Source organism: Gastrolobium bilobum, unplaced genomic scaffold (genome assembly GCF_033153095.1).
Source record: "Gastrolobium bilobum isolate Gb01-03AN ecotype WA unplaced genomic scaffold, APGP_CSIRO_Gbil_v1 utg54935, whole genome shotgun sequence".
In the NCBI taxonomy this organism is placed as follows: domain Eukaryota; kingdom Viridiplantae; phylum Streptophyta; class Magnoliopsida; order Fabales; family Fabaceae; genus Gastrolobium; species Gastrolobium bilobum.
Genome location: NW_026899856.1, coordinates 101,572 through 122,030, shown reverse-complemented (window position 1 = coordinate 122,030; position 20,459 = coordinate 101,572). Strand labels below are relative to the sequence as shown.

Below are 20,459 nucleotides of genomic sequence, written 5' to 3'. Positions count from 1 at the left end.
CGAATTATTTTATCAATTTCTATGTCATACGCTTACCCTAACCCTAACCCTAACCCTGAATCTAACCCTAACCCTAACCCTAACATGTATCTAATTTCTGATTTTGGTTATTTTTTCAGTTTAATAGTGTGACACAATGACCTCTCGACGTGTTTCAAAGCTGCCAGTGACCCATTCCGAGAGAAGAACCAAGAGTCGTCACGACGGGTCGTCATCCTCTCAGCCCCAGGCTGCTTCGAGTCAGGCTCCGGACTTGACGTTCGGATATTTGTTTGAGGATGACATACCTTCACACGAGAAGTTCGTGAAGTTTTTCATGACCCGGAAGATCTGCGAACCGAAATCACTGGATTCGGCATTCTTCAACTTAGAGCATTTTGACATTGTGCCGCTTCTTGAGCAGACACATTTACTTCACCTGGCGGAGATGCGGTGCCCATACTCTGAGGTTATGGTAAGAGCCTTCTACCAGAACATTGGCTACTCGCAAGGCGAGCTGACTTCCCGTGTCTGCGGGATTGATATCATCATGACTGCTCCTATCTGGACGGAGCTACTAGGGTTCGATTTTGATGGTGTCACAGGAGCAGCACTATATGATGGAGACAGCCATCATATATTTGGTGATTATAACCGGGAGACCATTGTTACAGAGACTAGGAGGGCAGACGCTGAGCCCGGTCATTTTGCTCATTATCCTGTTAGCAACTTGTCAGTTTCTGCTCGCATTCTTCATTATGTGGTGACACATATTATTTTCCAGCGCTCGCATAATCACTCAAAGGTGCTGGAAGGGTACTTTGTCATCCTGTGGGCCCTCCTTCACAGTCAGCAGGTGAACTGGAGGCATTACATATGCATACTGATGTGGAAGGCAACCAAGTCAAAGAAGGCTGAATTGCCTTTTGCATTTCTGGTGCAGAAGATTCTACATAGATTTGGAGTGCCTATGGCAAAAGAGACCTTGAAGATCGCCAGAGGCTGGAATGCTATATTTGGTGAGAGGCTCCTGAAGCAGTGTGGGATCCTACCGAACAGAGCGGGTATCTGGACGTGGAAGAAGGCACCAGAACCACCTGAGATCCCATTCCACCACGATGCTGAGATGGAGGATGCACCTGCAGGTGATGTGTTGGTCTTTATGAGTTTATGCAATTTTGTGTTGTTTATTTTTTAATGTGGTATTTATAAGATGTGTTTTTCATGGTTTATGATGTAGGCCTTGATGATGATGACGATGATGATGGCGTTGCTGAGGTTGATGTCAGACCGACACGTCCCACCCGCAGTCGGCGACCACCAGCTCCTCCTGAGGGTGGATGGACACTTGATCATGTCATGGGATCCATATATAATCTGACTACTGACTTTAGAGGATATAGACAGAGCACGAGCAAGTGGCGGAACCAGATGGACACAAGGGTTGCACGGTTGGACACAAGGGTTTCACGCTTGGAGGGTTTAATTGGTGAGGGTGCCCATACTCAGGAGGAGGAGGAGGATGATGACAATGGGGATGACACACAATCAGATGAAGAGAATGGGGAGGACACGCCATCAGATTAGTGTGTCCATAGGGTTTCATATCATTGATTTAGTTTGATGTAATGTAGTCATTTTGGTACATTTAGGAACTTTACCTACATTGCATGGATGTTTTTGTACTGGATGTTCAAAATTTGAATGAATGAAATTTTCGTTTTGCGCACGTTCAGACTTGTTGGTTCTATGCATTAGTATGGGAACTTGCATTAATATTGTCATAATTAATTTGGAAATCAATTCAACCCAAAGTACTTTAATATTCATGTTCAACTTTCATTGGCGCACATCTTGATTACTGCATCCTATTTCTACGAAATCAATCCACCCCTGAGTCATACTGTATGTAGGTATTACACAACAATTACCAAAATGCAAAAAAAATGGCCAAAACAGCATCTGCAACTGGTCTACCCGGGTACCACGAACTGGTCTACCCGGGTAGGATGTACTCGGGTATATCATTACGAGTTACCCGGGTAGACCAGTTGCAGATGCAGCAACAGGTGCTGTTCAATCCATTTTTTTTGCATCTTGGTAATTGATGTGTAATACAATAACCTTAATTGTCTCGGGGAAGGGGTAAATGGGTATGGTAGACATTCGGATTGCACAATACGGAACGAGTGACTCGCTAAACTTAACAGATACATTTCAACAATACATTTCAACAACACAAGAATACAGTTCAACAATACATTTCAACAACACAATACATAACTAATACAAGATAAAGTTTAGGGTACAAGGAAACAAAACAATACGTAAAGTGATTGTCATTACAAAACAAAGTACTACACAAAAACAATACGTAATCATGCTTGTCTTAGTCTCAATGGACATGTACGAATGTTATGTCCAACTTGCTTGCAATGCTTACATCTGCTCTGACTGCTAGAGGGTTGAGACTCAACCCAATCCATCTCATTCTGAATCCTTGAAGACTTTGGTCTTCCTTTTGCACGTACCAACTGAGCATCCGGAATTACAGTAGGCCCAACAACGGATGGAATCAACAATTCATTGCCAATAGGAAACCAGTGTGCAGCATATACTTTAGCAATGGTTGGAATTTTGAAAACATGATCCACATAATCATAATGGTTTAGCTTGGCTACCTTGCAAACTGCTAATACATGACTGCAGGGATACCTCCTTGCTGTAAACCTACCACACTGACATGTACGATTGATTAAGTCCACTCTCATGGTGTCACCGACCTCGTGTGTAGATTGATTGTAGGCATCCTCAACCTCAAACAATAACAGCTCACTATCATATATCCTCACACGATAAGTGCTGGCCAATTCATCATTTTTTTGCAAAGCTACCTCAACCTACTTTGAAATTATCCAACCTTGTGAGATATCTTTTTCAATCCCTTCACGTCTCTTGACGAAATACTCAACGGGTCTACTGAATGTCATCTTGACCAATGCAGTTATAGGCAGATTTCGTGCTCCACGAAGCACCTTATTCACACACTCAGATAGGTTAGTTGTCATATGACCAAACCTACGTCCTGTCTCATCATACGACCTGCACCATTGCTCTTTCGAAATCGCATCCAACCATGAAGCAACTTCAGGATTGTTCTCGATAAATTCCTTGTATCTAATGTCGAAATTTATCTTTGAACATGTGTACCCTGCAAAAAACCATGACATATGCATTGGTTAGTGAATTTCATCAACGTTTTCTTCAAATGGTTGAAAATGTGAGTAATTATATCGTACATTACCTAATTTCATCAACGTTTTCTTCAATTCCACATTCCTAAAACGGGTATTGAAGTTGCTTCCGATGTGACGTAGACAAAATACATGATAAGCATATGGAGGCTGCCACCCTCCGTGATCTTTCACCGCCCTTATGATGCTTCGATGACGATCGGATATTAGACAAATACCATGCCTATGTGTGACATGAAAACGTAAAAGGCTAAGAAACCAAGACCAATCATCCAACCTCTCACCTGGAGGAACAACAACAAAGTCAATAGGGATGGGCTCAGAAATTATTTACAGTATGAAGTGGCAAAGAAGGGTCACATGCTTTCACATACTCCAAAGCAAAATTATTTACTCACCTGGAGGAACAACAGCAAAGGCAATAGGGAGCAGAAATCCATCTCCATCCTGAGATGTTGCAATCAATAGAGTACCTCTGTACTTCCCATACAGATGAGTGCCGTCAATTTGAATTATAGGCTTGCAGTGTTTGAATGCTTCAATGCATTGGTGAAATGTCCAAAAAACCCTTTGAAATACGGCCCTGTCTGTATAAACCCGACGTTCATCAAAACATTGATTTGTATCAAGCTTGAACACAGAACCCACATTCACCTCCGTCATATACTTCAGCCAATTTGGCAAGAATCCGTACGATTTCTCCCAGTCACCAAACAACTTAACGATGGCCTTCATTTTTGCCTTCCAGGCCTTCCTGTACGTTATGTTGTATCCATATGTTCCCTGTATCCTCTCCTGTATCAGAGCTGGTCTTGTGGATGGATCTTCTTTTAACATATCTGGAAAAAAAAAATTAACTTTACCATATTCTCAATTAATCTGAATCATTAAATACACAGTAGAATACATACTCATTATAGCCGCACAAATGACATTTGAATCCAACTGTCTATGATCCTGTGCTAGGCCTTGATTTAGGCATGTGTGACCTTGACCCCATTTACGGACCACCCAATTAGCTCCCTTATTCGGCTTAATTGCCCTCATATACCATGGACAATCGTCAGCATGGTTTTTACACTTCATAACAAATCTTGACTCGTCGCTTTTTTCAACTATGGTTGTCCTGCGCCCCTTCATACAATGTATCTTCACAGCATGTTGCAATTCTGGTTTGGACCCAAATTCTTGTTGCACAAATAACGAATCTCCTAACTTCCAACCTCCGTGCAAGTCATCATCGCCATATAGGATCTCCAACTCGTCATTAGGGTGCGCCCAGTTAATGAATGAATAATGTTGGCTTTCATTCCAGAATGGCTCCTCAGACCCTGCATCTAAAGATCAACTCTCATTTGTCTGAATGAATACCACCACAAATAATAAATTGTCTAAAGCAAATGTTCAAATTTAATAACTTACCACTACTGACTGGGTCGACATGAAGTGGTGACAAGGCTGGGGTACCGAGACTTACAGCGCTCATGTCAGCCTCAAAATTACCGTCCACATCAGTGTCTGACGAATCACCTTCTGGAATAGCACTTTCAGGTTCTCCCTCATCTTCGCTGTCCACATAGTCCTCGTCTTCATCCTCGTCCAATGCTACCTGAGGAGGTGCAGAAGATCGTACAACTGTATCTTCTTGACCGGTACAGTGTGCAGTAGTGGTTGTATGCACCGGTAAAGATGAAGATTGTCCAACATCAACTTCAACATATATCTCAATATATTTTAATACTTTCCATTCAACAAACGCATCTGTTACGAACTCCACATCTTCATCATCATTTATATCGTTTCCAATGTAGTATATTGTATCCATATCCACTACAGTCTCTAACCTGGCTATCATGCGGTGGATGGAATGTATGCCTTCTGACCCCATTTTTTGAAGAATTCTCTCCTTCAGTTCATTGCATGTAGTGCCCACTTTGATTTTCATCGTTTTTGTTTTTCCTTCAAATCGGACACCGTTCGGACCTTCAAAATGCCTCCCATTGTAGTAAATAACTATAGGAACCATGTTTGGACTTGAACTCATCTTTCACACAAAAGTTAGATCTAGGTTTTGGGTTTGGAGGTTGGTTCGGATTTTTGAGCACAAAATGGGAGTGTGGAGATGTAATCTCAATGTCCCACCAAGATTCAGCTTTCTGAAATGATGAGATGAAATATGTGTGATGTTTCGGATTAGAGAGGGTAAGAGAGAGAGATTTGGGGTTTCAAAAACCCTATACCTCGCGACAATGGCCGAAACCCATACATATTGGGGTTTCTGGACGCGATTTACCCGGGTACACTGATCCATACCCGGGTAAATAATTCAACCATTTTCCCAGATTCAAGAACTCTACCCGGGTACACTCCTACATACTCGGGTAGATAAAATTTTTTCAAAAATTATCCGGGTAGGTAATGGTGTACCCGGGTAGGCTTCGTGGTCAACGGTCAAACAGGGGCAGATTGGTGTTATGTTTGTTGGGGAGGGTAAATTTTCGAAATAATTTTGAATGAAGGGCAATTTGGTAATTAATTATTAATTAAGGGTCATAAGGGTCAAAAAGCCCATAGATAACCCATTAGAGGATTATCATCACTATTCTAATATAATAATGAGTATTTGTAGAGGGAAAATATAATAGGTGATTTTTCTAAGATTCCCATAATCAATCATTCAATTTTATACATTTCATCTAGGTTAATTGTGGGCTAATATGAAAGTTTATACATACTTGATAAAAAAAAAAAAAAAAAACTTCATGCTCATGTACTATTCTTATGGAAAAAATAATATATTAAAGGTTGTAGCACTCAAGAGGAAGGTGTGAGTTAAACTGGTTGCAAACGATGAATCAGGAGAGCTTAAATTACATCTTCTCCATATTTTGTTCTCGATGCTATATCTGGGCCAAACCATTTTAAATAACTCATATCAAATGGATCCTCCAAACACGTAAATAAATAACCACAATTATATCATTTTTAAGTGACATTAGGCACAATCAAATTTTACTTGAAAAAAATAAAACACAATCATGTGAATTATAACAATAATTTAAACTAATAATATTTTATTGCGCATGATAGAACAAAACATTAAAATTTAAATCTGCCGAATGAAATTGAGAGATGTAAACAAATATAGAGAAAAATATTTGTGATTTTAAATAATAAAATACTACATCATTTTAAGTGAAACCTCAGTATTTCAATTAAAAATTCCTTCCACATTCCTTTATTTTCTTTTGCCATAACTTAATTCCTTTCATACTTGCCCCCATTGCCCCGCAGTACCTAAATGTCTAAATGATAAGATAACATGTGAAGATTGAACGCTAATTTTTTTTTTTTTTTTTTTGTATAAGTTGACTAAAATTTTAAACTCAAGTATTCATATTTAAAATAAATTTACTAACTGTGAATAACACATCAACTTATACACAGCCAAAATACCAAAATCCATCCAAATATGTAACCCATCCAATATCCTATCCCATTAACAAATACCAAAATCTTATGCAATGAATATCACGAACCCAACAAATAATTGTTTTGTAACTGAAAAATCATAATAAGTGCATGTATACCTAACGTTGAATTCGAACTCATGATTTGAAATTAGAATTAAAACTCGTAATAAATTAGTTCCCACCAAAATACGATAATTCTTTTTGCCAATCCGATCGTCAAGTTTAAGCAGGAAATAACTACCATGAATAAAATTTCAAGGAAAAAAATACTTTGTGCATTCTACATCTGATCTTTTTGTGATTTCAGGGAAAAAAAAAATACTTTGTGCATTCAAGGAAATAACGAACAAATCACCACACTTCTCAGACAGCATAAGATCTATAAAGGATGTGCTGATAAGATAGTTGGAGGAGAACCTGCTTGAATTCTGATTTCCCCCAAAAGTATGTGTGATCAGATTTGGATATATAAACCAAGGAGGAAGGAAGTATGCATGTTTTTGACAAAGAAGAAAGTAGGTTTTTCTGCAATAAAATGTTAGATGAAGTGGAAAAAAATTATCTTGTCGATTTTGCAATTTAGAATTATATACCTTGATTGAAGTTTCAGACTTTAGATCAAATATGTGAATTTTAACCAGTTGTTGTGTTTATGAGGATATGTTACTACAGGCAACCTTTCTGCCAAATATAATACCTGCTGTATAATTTAACCAACTCTTAGCACATAACAAGTATTGGTAGGTTTTAATTAAGATTTGGCTACTTATAAATGAACTTTCATCATGGAAAACTGAATTCTCTTCTTTGATATGGCTGAAAATGGGGGGATTTTGGTAAAATATTGGGGGAGGTTCTTCAGCTATTAAAGGAGTATAAAACAGTGTAGTTAAAGGTGCCGAGAAGCACACGTAAGGCTCTAAGGCGAAATGAGGGAAGGGGCTTATATGCCTCTTGCTATATGAGGCATAGCTCCTATATGAACTCATGCCTTGAGGGCATTTTTTTCTCAATTTCCTTTTTCCCTTTCTTCTATACTTTCTATCATTAAATTTGTTTCTTTAATTACTGTTCTATTCTTATTACCTGTTTTATTTGCTTTGCTGCTGTATTAGTTTCCTGTTTTCTGTTTACTTGTTGCATGCTCTGTTTTCATTCAGTATTCATGCCGTGTGCAGTATTGTCTAATCTAGGAATTTACCTTTTTTTATTAAGAATTTTGATTTTGAGGGCTGCTGCACATCTATTTTGATTATGAACTTTGACTTTAGAGCTTGTTATGAACTTTATTAGTTAAAATATTAATTTTTTATTTATTTATATGTTAATGCCTTTCATCAGTGAGGTGTGCACTTTTTGGCTCCTCTAGGACTTTTTCACCTTTGACTACCTCAGTAAGAAAACATTGTTTTATGCGCTGCTTGGATCAGGATTTTAGTTCTCTTTTCTCACCAAAGATTTGCCCAAAAGGCAAAATCCAAACACTTCAAAATAGCTGTCGAATCCCACATTTATAAGATCACTAGGACCTCATCGCATGATCCTGTCATTCCTGTGATCTGAAACACGATATTACTTTGATGCTAAGGTAATCTGGTAGTTGGCTGTAGTTTCTTTAATTTTTCCTTTGATTGAGCATGAATGCAGTAATTTCTTGGTGCCAAACTTAACTAAAAATTTCTTTGTTAATGGATGTCATGACAATTCTAATTTATCTTTGGGAAATAGAGTCCACACAAATGAAATCTGTTAATAAAGTTAATCCCGAAATATCAAAAAATTCTCGTCAACCTGAATACTATGAGTTTTCTTATTTGATGGGAGCTTCTCAGATTGATGAGGGAATTACATTCAATGTTGCTGGGGGTTTAATGCTGGAACATTACCCGTAGTGGATTCAGTGGTTAGTTAGTTATCTTGCTTTCTCAAGAATACTCTCTCTCAGAAGCATATGCATGCACAATTAAAACAAGGTCATTTGGAATATTGGTAGCTTTAGCCTTCATTCATTTTTCACACTTTTATGCCAATGGAGTTAATTTACTAGATAAGCAAGATTTAAAATGTTTGTCTTCAGTCAGATGTAAATGTGGATTCATCCCTCTTTCCTCCATTTTCTTAACAAAATGAGCTGTGTGATCCTTGTGGTAGGTTGGGTCAACTGAGAAACTCTTATTGGAAGCTCTATAGCTGCTGCAACAGTACAATTATATTCTGATTGATGCTATGTGCTTGCGGAGTACGAGTATTACTGCAATTATATTCAAATGTTTTGTTTCCACCGATTCATGTAATACAAAATACAAACAAGAATGCCCGAGACCATGCTGATTTTTGTTCTATCGAGAGCTGAAAAAGGAGGCTTTTATTGAACTTTTATGCTTCATTTCCCAGTCTTGCGTGCATGACATTATTACATTATTGAACTTTTATTGACATTATTGAACTGTTATGTTCAACTGCTCATTAACCAGAATCAAAAGGGAAAAAGAACAATAAGAAAATCCACAATAAGATGCAAAAGGAAGCCATTTCTGTAGGGGGATGGATATGCACGCTTATACTAGAGAGACGGGAGCGTTAAATTTTCTTCTACTCTCCTTAACTTCATATTTACATAAAATTCTAGTAACTAATTAGTTTAGCTCACTGCATTCTTTCTAGAAGAATATTAGAAGAGCCCGACCATAAGATGTATGATTTGTCATCCAATTGAGTCCCTTGCGATGATGCAAAAGTAAATTTTTTTTTGGAAATATTTCGATCGGTTCATTTCTTCGCATCTAATCTGATTCGGGACGGGTCCAGAATTAAAGTTTTAAATTCCTTCGCAAAAGTAAATTTATTAGAAGGAAACAAGATTAACTTCTTCCTTTTATCCTTTTTCTAATTGGTGCAGTTTTGTTTCTAAACGGTTAATGATGCTCTAAAGGTAAATGAATGACTTCAAATTTTAAGAAGTGTATTGGGAGTCTTTATGCTTCGACTTAAAATTCTGAGAGTTTTTTAATTTAATAAATATAATAGTCATATATATTTTTTTAAATATAGCAAATATTTTTTTTACAAAAATTAATATATTTTTTGGATATACTAATAAATAGATTTTTATAAAAATTAATATCATATGACTTATTTGGAAGAATTATATAATTTTTTTATTAAAGAATATTTTTTTCAAAAATTTATTTTTATTCTATCTAATATTATATAATGTATTATCAAATACTGGATAAAATTCTTTTATTTAATACATTCTCTTATATAATACCATGTCAAATGCTGAATTATATTAAAATTTAATTAGGTCTTATAGCCTTATACTATCATGTCTTTTCTTATCTTATACACCAAGTATTTTATTTTTCTACAACTAATTATGGGGCTTCGATCAAAGTAAGAGCCGATTACTTTTTTAAAACAAATGAAAAAACTAATAATCTTTCAAAAAAATAAAAATAAATAATAAATTTGGGGTTATTTAGGGCCAATGAACTTTAAAAAAAAATTTATGACTTATTTTTTTAGGATGATTTTTATTAAATAGAATGATTGGTGTGAGGTTATGATAAAATTAAAATTTTTAAAATATCTAACTTTTGACTTTCATTTAAAAAAAAAAAAAAAGGAATCATGATTTAAAAAAATATTATTTTAATTCAAATTTTTTAAATATTTTTTCTAAAAGTATAAAATTATTATTATTTTTTTAAAAAATAACTTTATAGTAAAAAAGTTGCCTGTCCAAATGCACAATTATTGAGGAAGTGGCTATTTGTTTCTCATTTTTCATAATTGAAACGACATTTTCACGCACTTTAGGTCATTTTGTGGGAAACAAGTGTTCTTTTTCTTTGATAAATAATATCCGAGTTGGTTCAACCGTTCAAGCAATAAAAAACACTTAATAGTCAACACATTTTTAAAAAAATTAGATAATATTTAAGTAGGGATAAATTATTCTACCTATTTTTTTTTTATCTTTGTCTACCACTTTTCAATACCGTTGTATCAAAATTTCTAATATTGAAGAGTAGTAGACAAAAAAATGATAGGTAAAAAAACTTATCCCATTTAATTTTTTTTTATATGTATCCCATTTAACTATCTTATTTACTTTGTTAGTATTTAATTATCGTATTTTAAATATGAGTAGAATTATATTGATAAACTTTTTTTTTCACAAACTTACAAATTACATTATGTCTAACCAATAATACTCTACTCAAAAATATTTTACCGCTCAAACATAATATAATTTGTAAGAATTTATAATTTTTTTCTTTATAAATACAAGTTTCCTTTTAAACATATATACATAAAGTGCCACAATAGTGACCATCACAGTTCAAAATTGCAGTACTTGTCTTTTATACTCCAGAAAAGCAGAGCACTATAAGACTATTATTTTTTAAAAAAAAAATTTCAAAAAAAAATAGTAATAAAAATCTGTTGAAATTTTTTGTACATGTGATATTAATTAATTGTACGAAAGTATTGCACTTTTGTATAATTTATCAAAAGATCAAGGGCCAACATAAACGAGAAATCGAGAATCGAACTTTTCGGAGCCCAATAACACGTGTTCATCACGCATCTGCAATCCAAGCCGTCAAATTTTTAAATCAAAATCTGACCGTCCAATTTATTCCAAACCCACTATATAATTGCGTTGGATACCCGATCACCTCACAAGAAGCAAAATCATCAGCGATAACCCCAATTTTCGAGAAAAGAAAATCAGAATCAGGGTTTCCGATTTGTGAAATCACGAAAGAAGAATTCGATTTCAGCCTCAGGTTCATTCCTTTTAGATCAAATCCCAATCTTCTCGGTTCTGAAATTGAGAAAAAGGGATTTAGGGTTTCGATCTCTTTTTCTCTGCCGATTCTTCTGATCGGCGATATTTTCTTGATATTAACCATTCGGTTTCAATTGCAAGGAATTAGTTAGCCCTGACCTTTGGGCGTTGGATTTCGTTACGATGAACGATCAATCGCAGATGATGATGAATTTGAACAAGATGAACCAGCCTCAGATGATGAATCAGGTGCAAATGATGAGCCAGTCTCAGATTATAGGTCAGTCTCAGCCTCAGTTGCTCACACACAACCATGCAATGAATCAGCAGGCTCAGGCTCAGATGAAGCCGCCTCAGATGAAGCAATCTCAGATTATGATGAACCAGACTCAACCTCCGATGATGAATCGAGGATATAAGGTTTGGTCTCAGCAGCCACCTCTGGACCCTAACATGAAGTTTCAGAACCCTATGAAACGAAATTACCTTGCTTCCAAGCCTGGACGAAGTAACTGGAAGGGGAAGAAGGCCAATGACAAGCGCAAGGACTCAAGGAGAATGGAAAAACCCAATCCAAGTACCTCCCTTAGTATTGCAAACAACAGCGTTGGTTACCAACCCCCTACTCTGCATGAATTGCAATCGCAAAATCGTTTAAAAGCACGTAAGTTCTATCCTAAGAAGAAGTTTAATAATAGATTTGCTCCTTATGCGCCTAGGAATACGACATCGTATATTATTCGTGCCAAGAAGTCGGGTGGCATTGCATCGCTCGTGTCACCTTGCCCAGTGACCCCGGCAGTGCTTCCTACACCTATATTGTCGCCCTCGAGTGAGGTGTTAGGGGATATGGCAAAGGAAGAGTGGGGTGTTGATGGATATGGGTCAATGAAGGGTTTGATCAGGCTTCGATCACCAGGGCATGAGGCAGATCTTCATGATGATGAAGATGAAGAGGACGGTGGTGGCGGGTCAAGCGAGAGTGATGTGGAGGAACATGTGGAGGTGGAAAGGAGGCTGGACCATGATTTAAGCCGGTTTGAGATGATATACCCGAATTATGGAGTGGATTATAATAATGTCTTAGAGAATAGGGTAGATGATCAGGATTCCCATATAGCACAGTTGGAGGAAGAGAATTTGACATTGAAGGAGCGACTTTTCCTAATGGAGAGAGAGTTAGGTGATCTGCGAAGGAGGTTACTGTTTCTTGAGAGGCAGAACAGAATTGTTGAAGATGTCAACGAGGAAGTGGTGGAGAATGGGTCTGATAATGAAAGCGAGGGAGGATCAGATGTTCCGGTTATGGGAATTGAGAATAATAGAGAGATGGTTGATTCGATGCTGGAAGAAGGTGCGAGAAATGGAAACATTGAGGCTGATGCTAAGTTGGACAATGGTGGAGTATTGGAGGCTGAAGGCGTAGATGATGTTTTTATTGAAGAATCTGTTCCCAATGAGGCAATTGCAGACAAGAATGAGATCAAAAATCATGAAATGAAGGATGGCTTTATGTTTAATGAAGTGAAGGAGAAGGAGAAGGATGAGCAGAATAATGAAGAAGCCACACAGCAGTGTTTACTGGATAAAGATTTTGCAAAAGAAAATGTTGTTATGGATGAAAAAGAGGGTGGTGAATTTGAAATGCTGGACAAAAATAATGAATCAGAAACTCATGAAGTAGCAAATAAAAGTGTAAACAACATGGCCTTTAATGAGAAGGATGAATGCAAGGATCAGGTAGTTGGGACAAGCTCAGAGACTGTTGGAGATGATGGTTTATCTATCCTGCACTAGTTAAGTTGTTTGTCTAATAGGCTTTTGAGGGAAATGCTAACTTCTTAATACATACAATGTTGGCATTTGTAGCCTCGTAGGTTAGTAGTTTACTTTTATTTTGTCTGCTTTTCTTTATTTGTATGGTTTGGTAAAATGAAGGATTGGGGAGGAGTATAGTGATTTTGTTCTTCATAGTCATATCTCATGGGTGAATGGATCATTTCATGTCACATGACCTCGTATGAGACGATTTGAGTCGTACATAGACAAATCAATGGTGATTTCTCTATGCTAACGTTTCCTCTCTCTTGTCTCTATGTCACCGCTGAGATTGTCTCGGATGAGATCATGTGACATGGATCCATTCCCCATACGACCATAACGGCTAGAAGCTGAGTTTCCTTCCTTTTCTTATCTTTCTTTCTTTTCTTTTTTCCTTTTTGGGCAGGGTTTGGTTGTCTAGGTGTGTCAAAATTAGTAAAAGAAGTTTGCAGGTTCATTAATGTTTAAGGGATAAAAGAGTATGCCAAAGTGTTCATCTGATAAGCAGCATGTAAAGAACCTGTGAATTTTGTAAGGAGAACTAATGAAAGCCCAGTACTTCTGCCACTTTTAGTAAATTTCATGTAATTGATTTTCTCTATTTTCTTGGTTGTTTTCTGTATTATTCTTTTGCTTAGGGGATTCCTTATCCTCCCCTCTCTTTGACTCTTCGCAATTTTCTCTCTCCGTCTTGTTGAATTTCTTCTTCTATATAAAAAATATATTTGAGATATTCACTATTTACCTTGAAAATTTGAGATACCTGTTTTATATCGTTTTGAACCGGTGATTGAATTGTACAAAAGCACTTCTAGTTTTATATGATGATGAGAAATATTTTTTAACCCTTGATGAAATTTGTCAGATAATGCTGAACATCGCTTAATTTGAATGGTGGTCTTTGACTTACAAGCTGTTGATCGTATTAGCGGTGTATCTTTTGAGCGTTCCTTTGCTTATTAGACGAGCTTAGTCCATTGCTTGAGCGCGCGCGTATATATCTATCACTTTATCGTGTGTTTATTGTTTAAATATTGGCTCCTTTGTGTTTTATTCTTTTAGTTAAAAATAATTGGCTTATTATTTAGGGGAATATATTTTTCACTATATCTCATGTACTTAAAAAAGTGAGTGAAATTTATTATAGGATAAAATAAACAATAATACAGTTCATAGACTAAATATGATGCCCTAAACAAATTATCAAATACAAGCATGTAATTACATTATTATAATTATTCTTCATTAAATTTCGATTAAAAAGAATACAAGTGAATGTAATTACCATACATAACCTTAACGCGTATTTGCAAGTAAACTATTCTTTGAATTCTGACATTTTAAAAAATTAAAAACTCTATACTATATTTTCAGTATTATATTAAGGGTTTTTTTTTTTTGCAGTAAATGTAGATAAATTATCTACATTGAATTTAAAATGATGTTATTTTAAAACAAAAATTAAAATACTTTTATAATTATAACTTATTACAAGATTATAATAGTCTTTATAATTATAATTTTTTATTTTTTAAACTCAAAATACGATATCATTTTAAGAGTAAATATAAATAATTCATGAAAAAATATTTTCTCAGGTTGGAATTCAATTATGTTTCGATTTAAGTGTAATTTTTTTTTTTTTAATAAATATCAAACACACCATTGGGTCACGAAAATTCAATTCTCATGCACAATTGTTTTGGATATTGCGTGATGAATGATTGGTGTTCTAACATATTGGGACCGGCAACTTCTTGTGTGGATATTGAAAGTGGCGCAGAAAAAGCGATAACATCTTCTTCTTCTTCTTTTGTTGGTGGTTTGCCACGTGTTCAAATTCATCTTGGCGCCACATAACAAAAAAGAGAAGAGAACCCAGGCTCAACTCGCCCTCGATTTGCTCTACAACTACAATGGTTCTCAAAGTTGTGAATCTCAATCTAGGATTTCACTGTTTGACTCCATCTCCATGTACTAATTTCACTTTTATTTCTCCCAAGCATTCAAAATCTCGTAAAGATCGCTTCGTATTTCGTTCTTGTCAAGTTGAGCAACTATCATTTACAGAATCTGAAAACTCACTTATCGAATCCCTTCTTGGCATTCAAGGACGCGGACGCTCTTCTTCTCCTCAGCAGCTCAATGTCTCTCTCTCTCTCTCTCTCTTTCTTATACACACATGTTTCTTCAATTTGTTTTTTGGATTAAGCATTCATATTTTCTTTTATTTGTCTTTCAGGCTATTGAACGTGCTGTTCAAGTCCTTGAAAGTTTAGGGGGTGTCCCGGATCCGGTTCGTGTTCAATTTGATTCCATTCTGCTATTTTTGTTCTACTTCTATTTTGTGTATGCTTTATGGTTTCGTAACCATCTAATTTTTATATTTTTTAAACCTGATAATCAGATATAAATTAGGTGCTTTAATAAGGAATATTATTATATGCTTGAGAATTAGGTGCTTCTCATTTGCTGCTTTGCTTCAATATTTACCAATTATTTTTCTTCTAGTTGGAACCAAGTGCATTGCTAGAAAACTTTTTGGTATGATGTTTTCATCATATATCACTGAAGCCTATGAAATTAAATTCCGCAGACAAACTCAAATTTAATCGAGGGTCGCTGGCAGCTAATTTTCACTACAAGACCGGGAACAGCATCTCCGATTCAGGTTGTGTGTTGGCTTTATTTCCTGTATGTCCTCATGAAACATTTTTTCCAATGATTTATTGACTTTTACTTATATTTTAGTCATTGCCTAAATTATACTTTGGGTTTTTGAAAACACGAGATTGGAAAACTGCTTCCAAAAGATTATTTAAATTGGGTGCAAAATATCATCGAATCACCAAGCCCCTAAACTTGACCGCCATGTCAGCAAATTGTTGGCCTGCTCAGCCTTTTCGACAAGTTACATGGCAGTTGATAATGATTTGGACCCAATTAAAAAATAAAGTTTTTTTTTTTTTTTTTGGAGATATTCCATTCGGTTCGCTTTGCGACTAGTACGATTCGGGGTGGATCCTGAGATTAAAGCTTTAAGCTCCTCTAAAAAATAGTACCGGAGAAGATCGAAAAATTTAATTTTTCTGGGATCTTTTTGAAAATTTGTTCTACTTTTTGAAACAAAAACCTTATGAAAAGCTTCTTCCCCTAGGAATACTTGGATTCATCTTTGATTTTATTTCTTGTAGTATTATCAAAACCATAACTTCATTTCTTGAATAACAAAAATCGAAGCAACAGTCTTCATTGCTACTGATGTAGGCAATTTCTTAAATCCCTAATGGAAAGCAACCTATATTAACTGATTCTAAATTGAATCGAGTCTATAAGTTTAGGTATATTGAATTGTACATGATAATAGCTACCACAAGTGTCACTTACCTGTTCAAGACATACCCCATAAATTACTTAATGATGTGTCTCAATATAGTATTCTATATTGCTCTTTCAGAGAACATTTGTTGGAGTTGACTTTTTTAGTGTATTTCAAGAGGTTTATCTTCGAACAAATGATCCACGCGTAAGCAATATTGTGTCATTTTCTGAGGCCATTGGTGAGCTCAAAGTGGAGGTAATACTAAATAACCTCAATTGAAGTTACGATAAATTTAATATACATTTCTGTGTTAAATTCAACTTTATTTATGGCAGAGAATATGATATAATATTGGTGTGCATATATTTTATTATCGCTGTTCTTCCATCTATTGAAAAATGAAAATTTGGTTTTTAAAGAATCACATCTATGTTGTTTGATCCATGCTCTCCACCTAGTGGGATAAATGCTTGGTTGTTGTTGTTGATGTTGTTGTTTTTCTTCTTCTTGTATTTATGGCTTTCAATTTACACAGGCAGCAGCATCAATTGAAGATGGAAAGAGAATCCTTTTTAGGTTTAACAGAGCTGCCTTTTCTTTTAAATTTCTTCCATTTAAAATTCCATATCCTGTTCCATTTAAGCTGCTTGGAGATGAAGCAAAGGGTTGGTTAGATACCACATATTTGTCCCATTCGGGAAACCTTCGTATCTCAAGAGGAAATAAGGTGATTAGGCATTTTGAATAGAACCATTATTTTAGTATTCTTTTGTTCCTTCCCTTGAGTAGAATGCTTGATTGTCTAGCACATGAAATTATCTCTATCTGTATTTTATGTTTCTAAGAATTATTAGCAACATACCTATAGTGCAGGGAACCACATTTGTGTTGCAGAAGCAAACTGAACCTAGGCAGAGGTTATTGATAGCAATTTCCTCGGGGGTGGGTGTTAAAGAGGTAAGGGTGCTAATTTATTAATATATGTTTCTAATAAATTTAACTGGAATATTTCGATTGTAACTGCTTTTCACATCCTTAATTGCAACAGGCAATAGATGAACTTATTTCCTTAAATCAGAATACTGATGAAGAACCAGAACTAGAAGAGGGTGAGTGGCAGATGACATGGAATTCACAGGTGAATTTTGGAATACAAGGAGTACCAACTGTTCATTATTTGATTCATTTGAAGGAATACTGTTTCATGCTAATTTAGATGTAAACATTTCTGTCTCCAAATTTTCTTTTTCTTATTTAAACAACTTATCCTCTACAGACTGTGACGGATAGTTGGTTAGAGAATGCTGCTAATGGTCTGATGGGAAAGCAGGTATCAGGTTCATCTAGTACATTTACTTTACTTTGATCACCACAAAATTCTGCCGCATGACTTTAGTTTATATTACAATGACTGTTGCAGATAATCGGGAAGAATGGACGAATAAAGTTTCTGGTTGATATCTTGCTTGGGCTTAAATTCTCCATGAATGGAAATTTTGTGTAAGTTTCCGTTTTTTAAAGTCTATTAATGCTCTAGGGAGCGTCCTAAACAAAGTAAATAGGAAGGCATGTAGACAATGAAGGGATCAGCCTCTGGTGGCAACTTTAGAGAAATAGCAGAGAACCTTGACATAGTTAAGGGGCCAGACAAAGGGGATGTGAACAAGGATGAAAGTGGGCCTTCAGCCTTGGACAAGCATAAGCTTAAGCCCAAGGGCAAGTACCTGCCACCTGTAGACAATGAAGGGATCAGCCTCTGGTGGCAACTGTAGAGAAATAGCAAAGAACCTTCACATAGTTAAGGGGTTAGACCAAGAGGATGGGAACAAGGATGAAAGTGGGCCTTTAGCCATGGACAAGCATAAGCTTAAGCCCAAGGGCAAGCACTTGCCACCTCCAGAAAGTACATGTGCTAAAAAAGCTTGAAGGTAAGGGTATTGATTTTGAGGGAATCTCAGGAATTGAGAGAGAGAGAGAGAGAGAACGGAAGTAATGATGAGAAACTGGGTAACTATGCTAGGAACACTTATGCTTGGAATGCTTTGACATAGCAACTTTATGAGAGGCTATTTATAGGGAGGAGAATGTTGTGAGGGCATTAATGGTGCTGACTAATTTTTCGATTTTTGTTCCCTTTCTCTGTGTCTTGTCCTCATTCCCTTGCTATGGAGATATGCAGGGATTTCATGTTGGGGTGGGTTGCCTATAATAAGTGGCTAAGATTAAAAGGATCTTTTACTAGGTTTGTAGCTTGGATATTTTAGGGCATGGTTAAGGTTAGGGTAAGGGTTCTGGTCTTGCTCAGGATGTGTGACTGTAAGTCTGTGACTGACACATATCTTGATATGTCAGCAATTTAATAGGATATGAAGAAATGCTGATCTCATGAGATTATATAGATAATTTGGCCTCTTTATACTGAAGGAAATTGTTTAGTTGAAATGCTTCATCTATTTAAATAATTACGGGTATAGTTGCATGATTCAACTTATTGTAAAATCAAAGTCAATTAATAACAAAAGACAAGGTTGCTTGTTTGGCTCGGTGTCTAAGATCACAAAAATGTCCTAAATGATGGCGGAGGAAGAATTTCAAATCTAACCTATGTATTTGTCCATCTTAGATCATCAAGTTCGTAAACGTTTTTGGTATTAGTTTGTGAACGAGCATTTGGGAAGGAGATTCTAGAAACTATTGGGAAGAAAGGAATGACAAAATATGAGGGGAGGATCAAATGACAGTAAACATCAGTAGAAAGGATCCCGCTGATGAAACAAGGCAGTATTTGCCTCTATGATATAGAGAAATGCTCCTAGCCTCCCACAGTTTGTAGGAAACTCCAAAATTCCCCCTTCCCAAACAGAAAAGCTGTATTGTATTAAAATTAAGCGGTGTTATCCAAAAGATAAAAATGGTATATATGAGACTCTGGTAGTGTTCTGGGTGTGCAACGATGTATGGTGATGTAAAGAGCAAACCACTGCTGCTTTTGCTTGCTATGCTTGCTAGTTTGGAGAGGATAGCAGTGAGTAGAACATGACTGGCACAGATTAAAAACAAATTTGTTATTCATTTAAATCATTTGATCAGTTAAATTAATGATCATTCATCTATAGATATATAAAAGAAGTCAGTCAATGTGTTCCTTGAATGCCCGTTTGTCCATGTCAGCTGGACTGGAAGTTCTTACTTCATGTTTTGCCCAATGATTCACAGAAAAACTGGCTCCAAAGTGTATGACGTTACGATGGATGATGCAGCCATAATTGGTGGCCCTTTTGGATATCCCCTAGAAATGGAAAACAAGTTCATCTTGGAGCTTCTGTAAGATGACATATTCCAAGATATCATATTCTCTCTCTCTCTGTTTTATTTTCGCTATACAATATCATGTTCTCTTTTAATCCGTCCAGTATATGTATTGAATTTGCTGCTTAAATTTGCAGATTCATGTGCTTATTATGGCTTATCTCTTTCTTCTGTCCTTATCTTCTCAAGTTAATTTTCGTTTGCAGATACTGCGATGAGAAGATCAGAATTAGCCAGGGATACAATAAAATTCTTTTCGTACATATTCGCACGGATGCAATGAGGTGAACTCTATGGTCATCTGAGAATAGTAGAAATATATTGGTAAAGATTTGAGATCAGTTGTGTATTTAACTATCCCCAACAACTAGACATCGTTTGGAAGGTCTATTTTGGTATTTAGTTTACGTTTTATTAAATGGCTTTATTTATTTATTTCTGTTAATCTACTGGGGATTTTTACTTTTACTTTTAAAATAAGTACGTTATTCTGTATATTT

At 35.9% G+C, this 20,459-nt stretch overlaps 2 protein-coding genes across 3 annotated transcripts; both read left to right on the top strand.

Moving 5' to 3' along the window:
• The first annotated feature begins 11,428 nt into the window (after positions 1-11,428).
• Positions 11,429-13,476, top strand: LOC133293949 (uncharacterized). Its single transcript, XM_061492578.1, has 2 exons — positions 11,429-11,505; positions 11,649-13,476. The coding sequence occupies exon 2, from the start codon at positions 11,691-11,693 to the stop codon at positions 13,302-13,304; it is 1,614 nt and encodes a 537-aa protein (XP_061348562.1). The 5' UTR covers positions 11,429-11,505; positions 11,649-11,690; the 3' UTR covers positions 13,305-13,476.
• Positions 13,477-15,134: 1,658 nt separating this feature from the next.
• On the top strand, positions 15,135-20,408 carry LOC133293946 (probable plastid-lipid-associated protein 12, chloroplastic). 2 transcript variants are annotated; one of them, XM_061492572.1, is made up of 11 exons: positions 15,135-15,475; positions 15,571-15,624; positions 15,925-15,999; positions 16,786-16,905; positions 17,186-17,377; positions 17,524-17,607; positions 17,699-17,788; positions 17,927-17,980; positions 18,071-18,150; positions 19,867-19,974; positions 20,166-20,408. In XM_061492572.1, exons 1-11 carry the CDS (start codon positions 15,245-15,247, stop codon positions 20,245-20,247), a joined length of 1,170 nt encoding a protein of 389 aa, XP_061348556.1. In that variant the 5' UTR covers positions 15,135-15,244; the 3' UTR covers positions 20,248-20,408. The 2 variants fall into 2 exon arrangements, with proteins under 2 accessions (XP_061348556.1, XP_061348557.1); XM_061492573.1 differs by lacking the exon at positions 16,786-16,905.
• Positions 20,409-20,459: the final 51 nt, after the last annotated feature.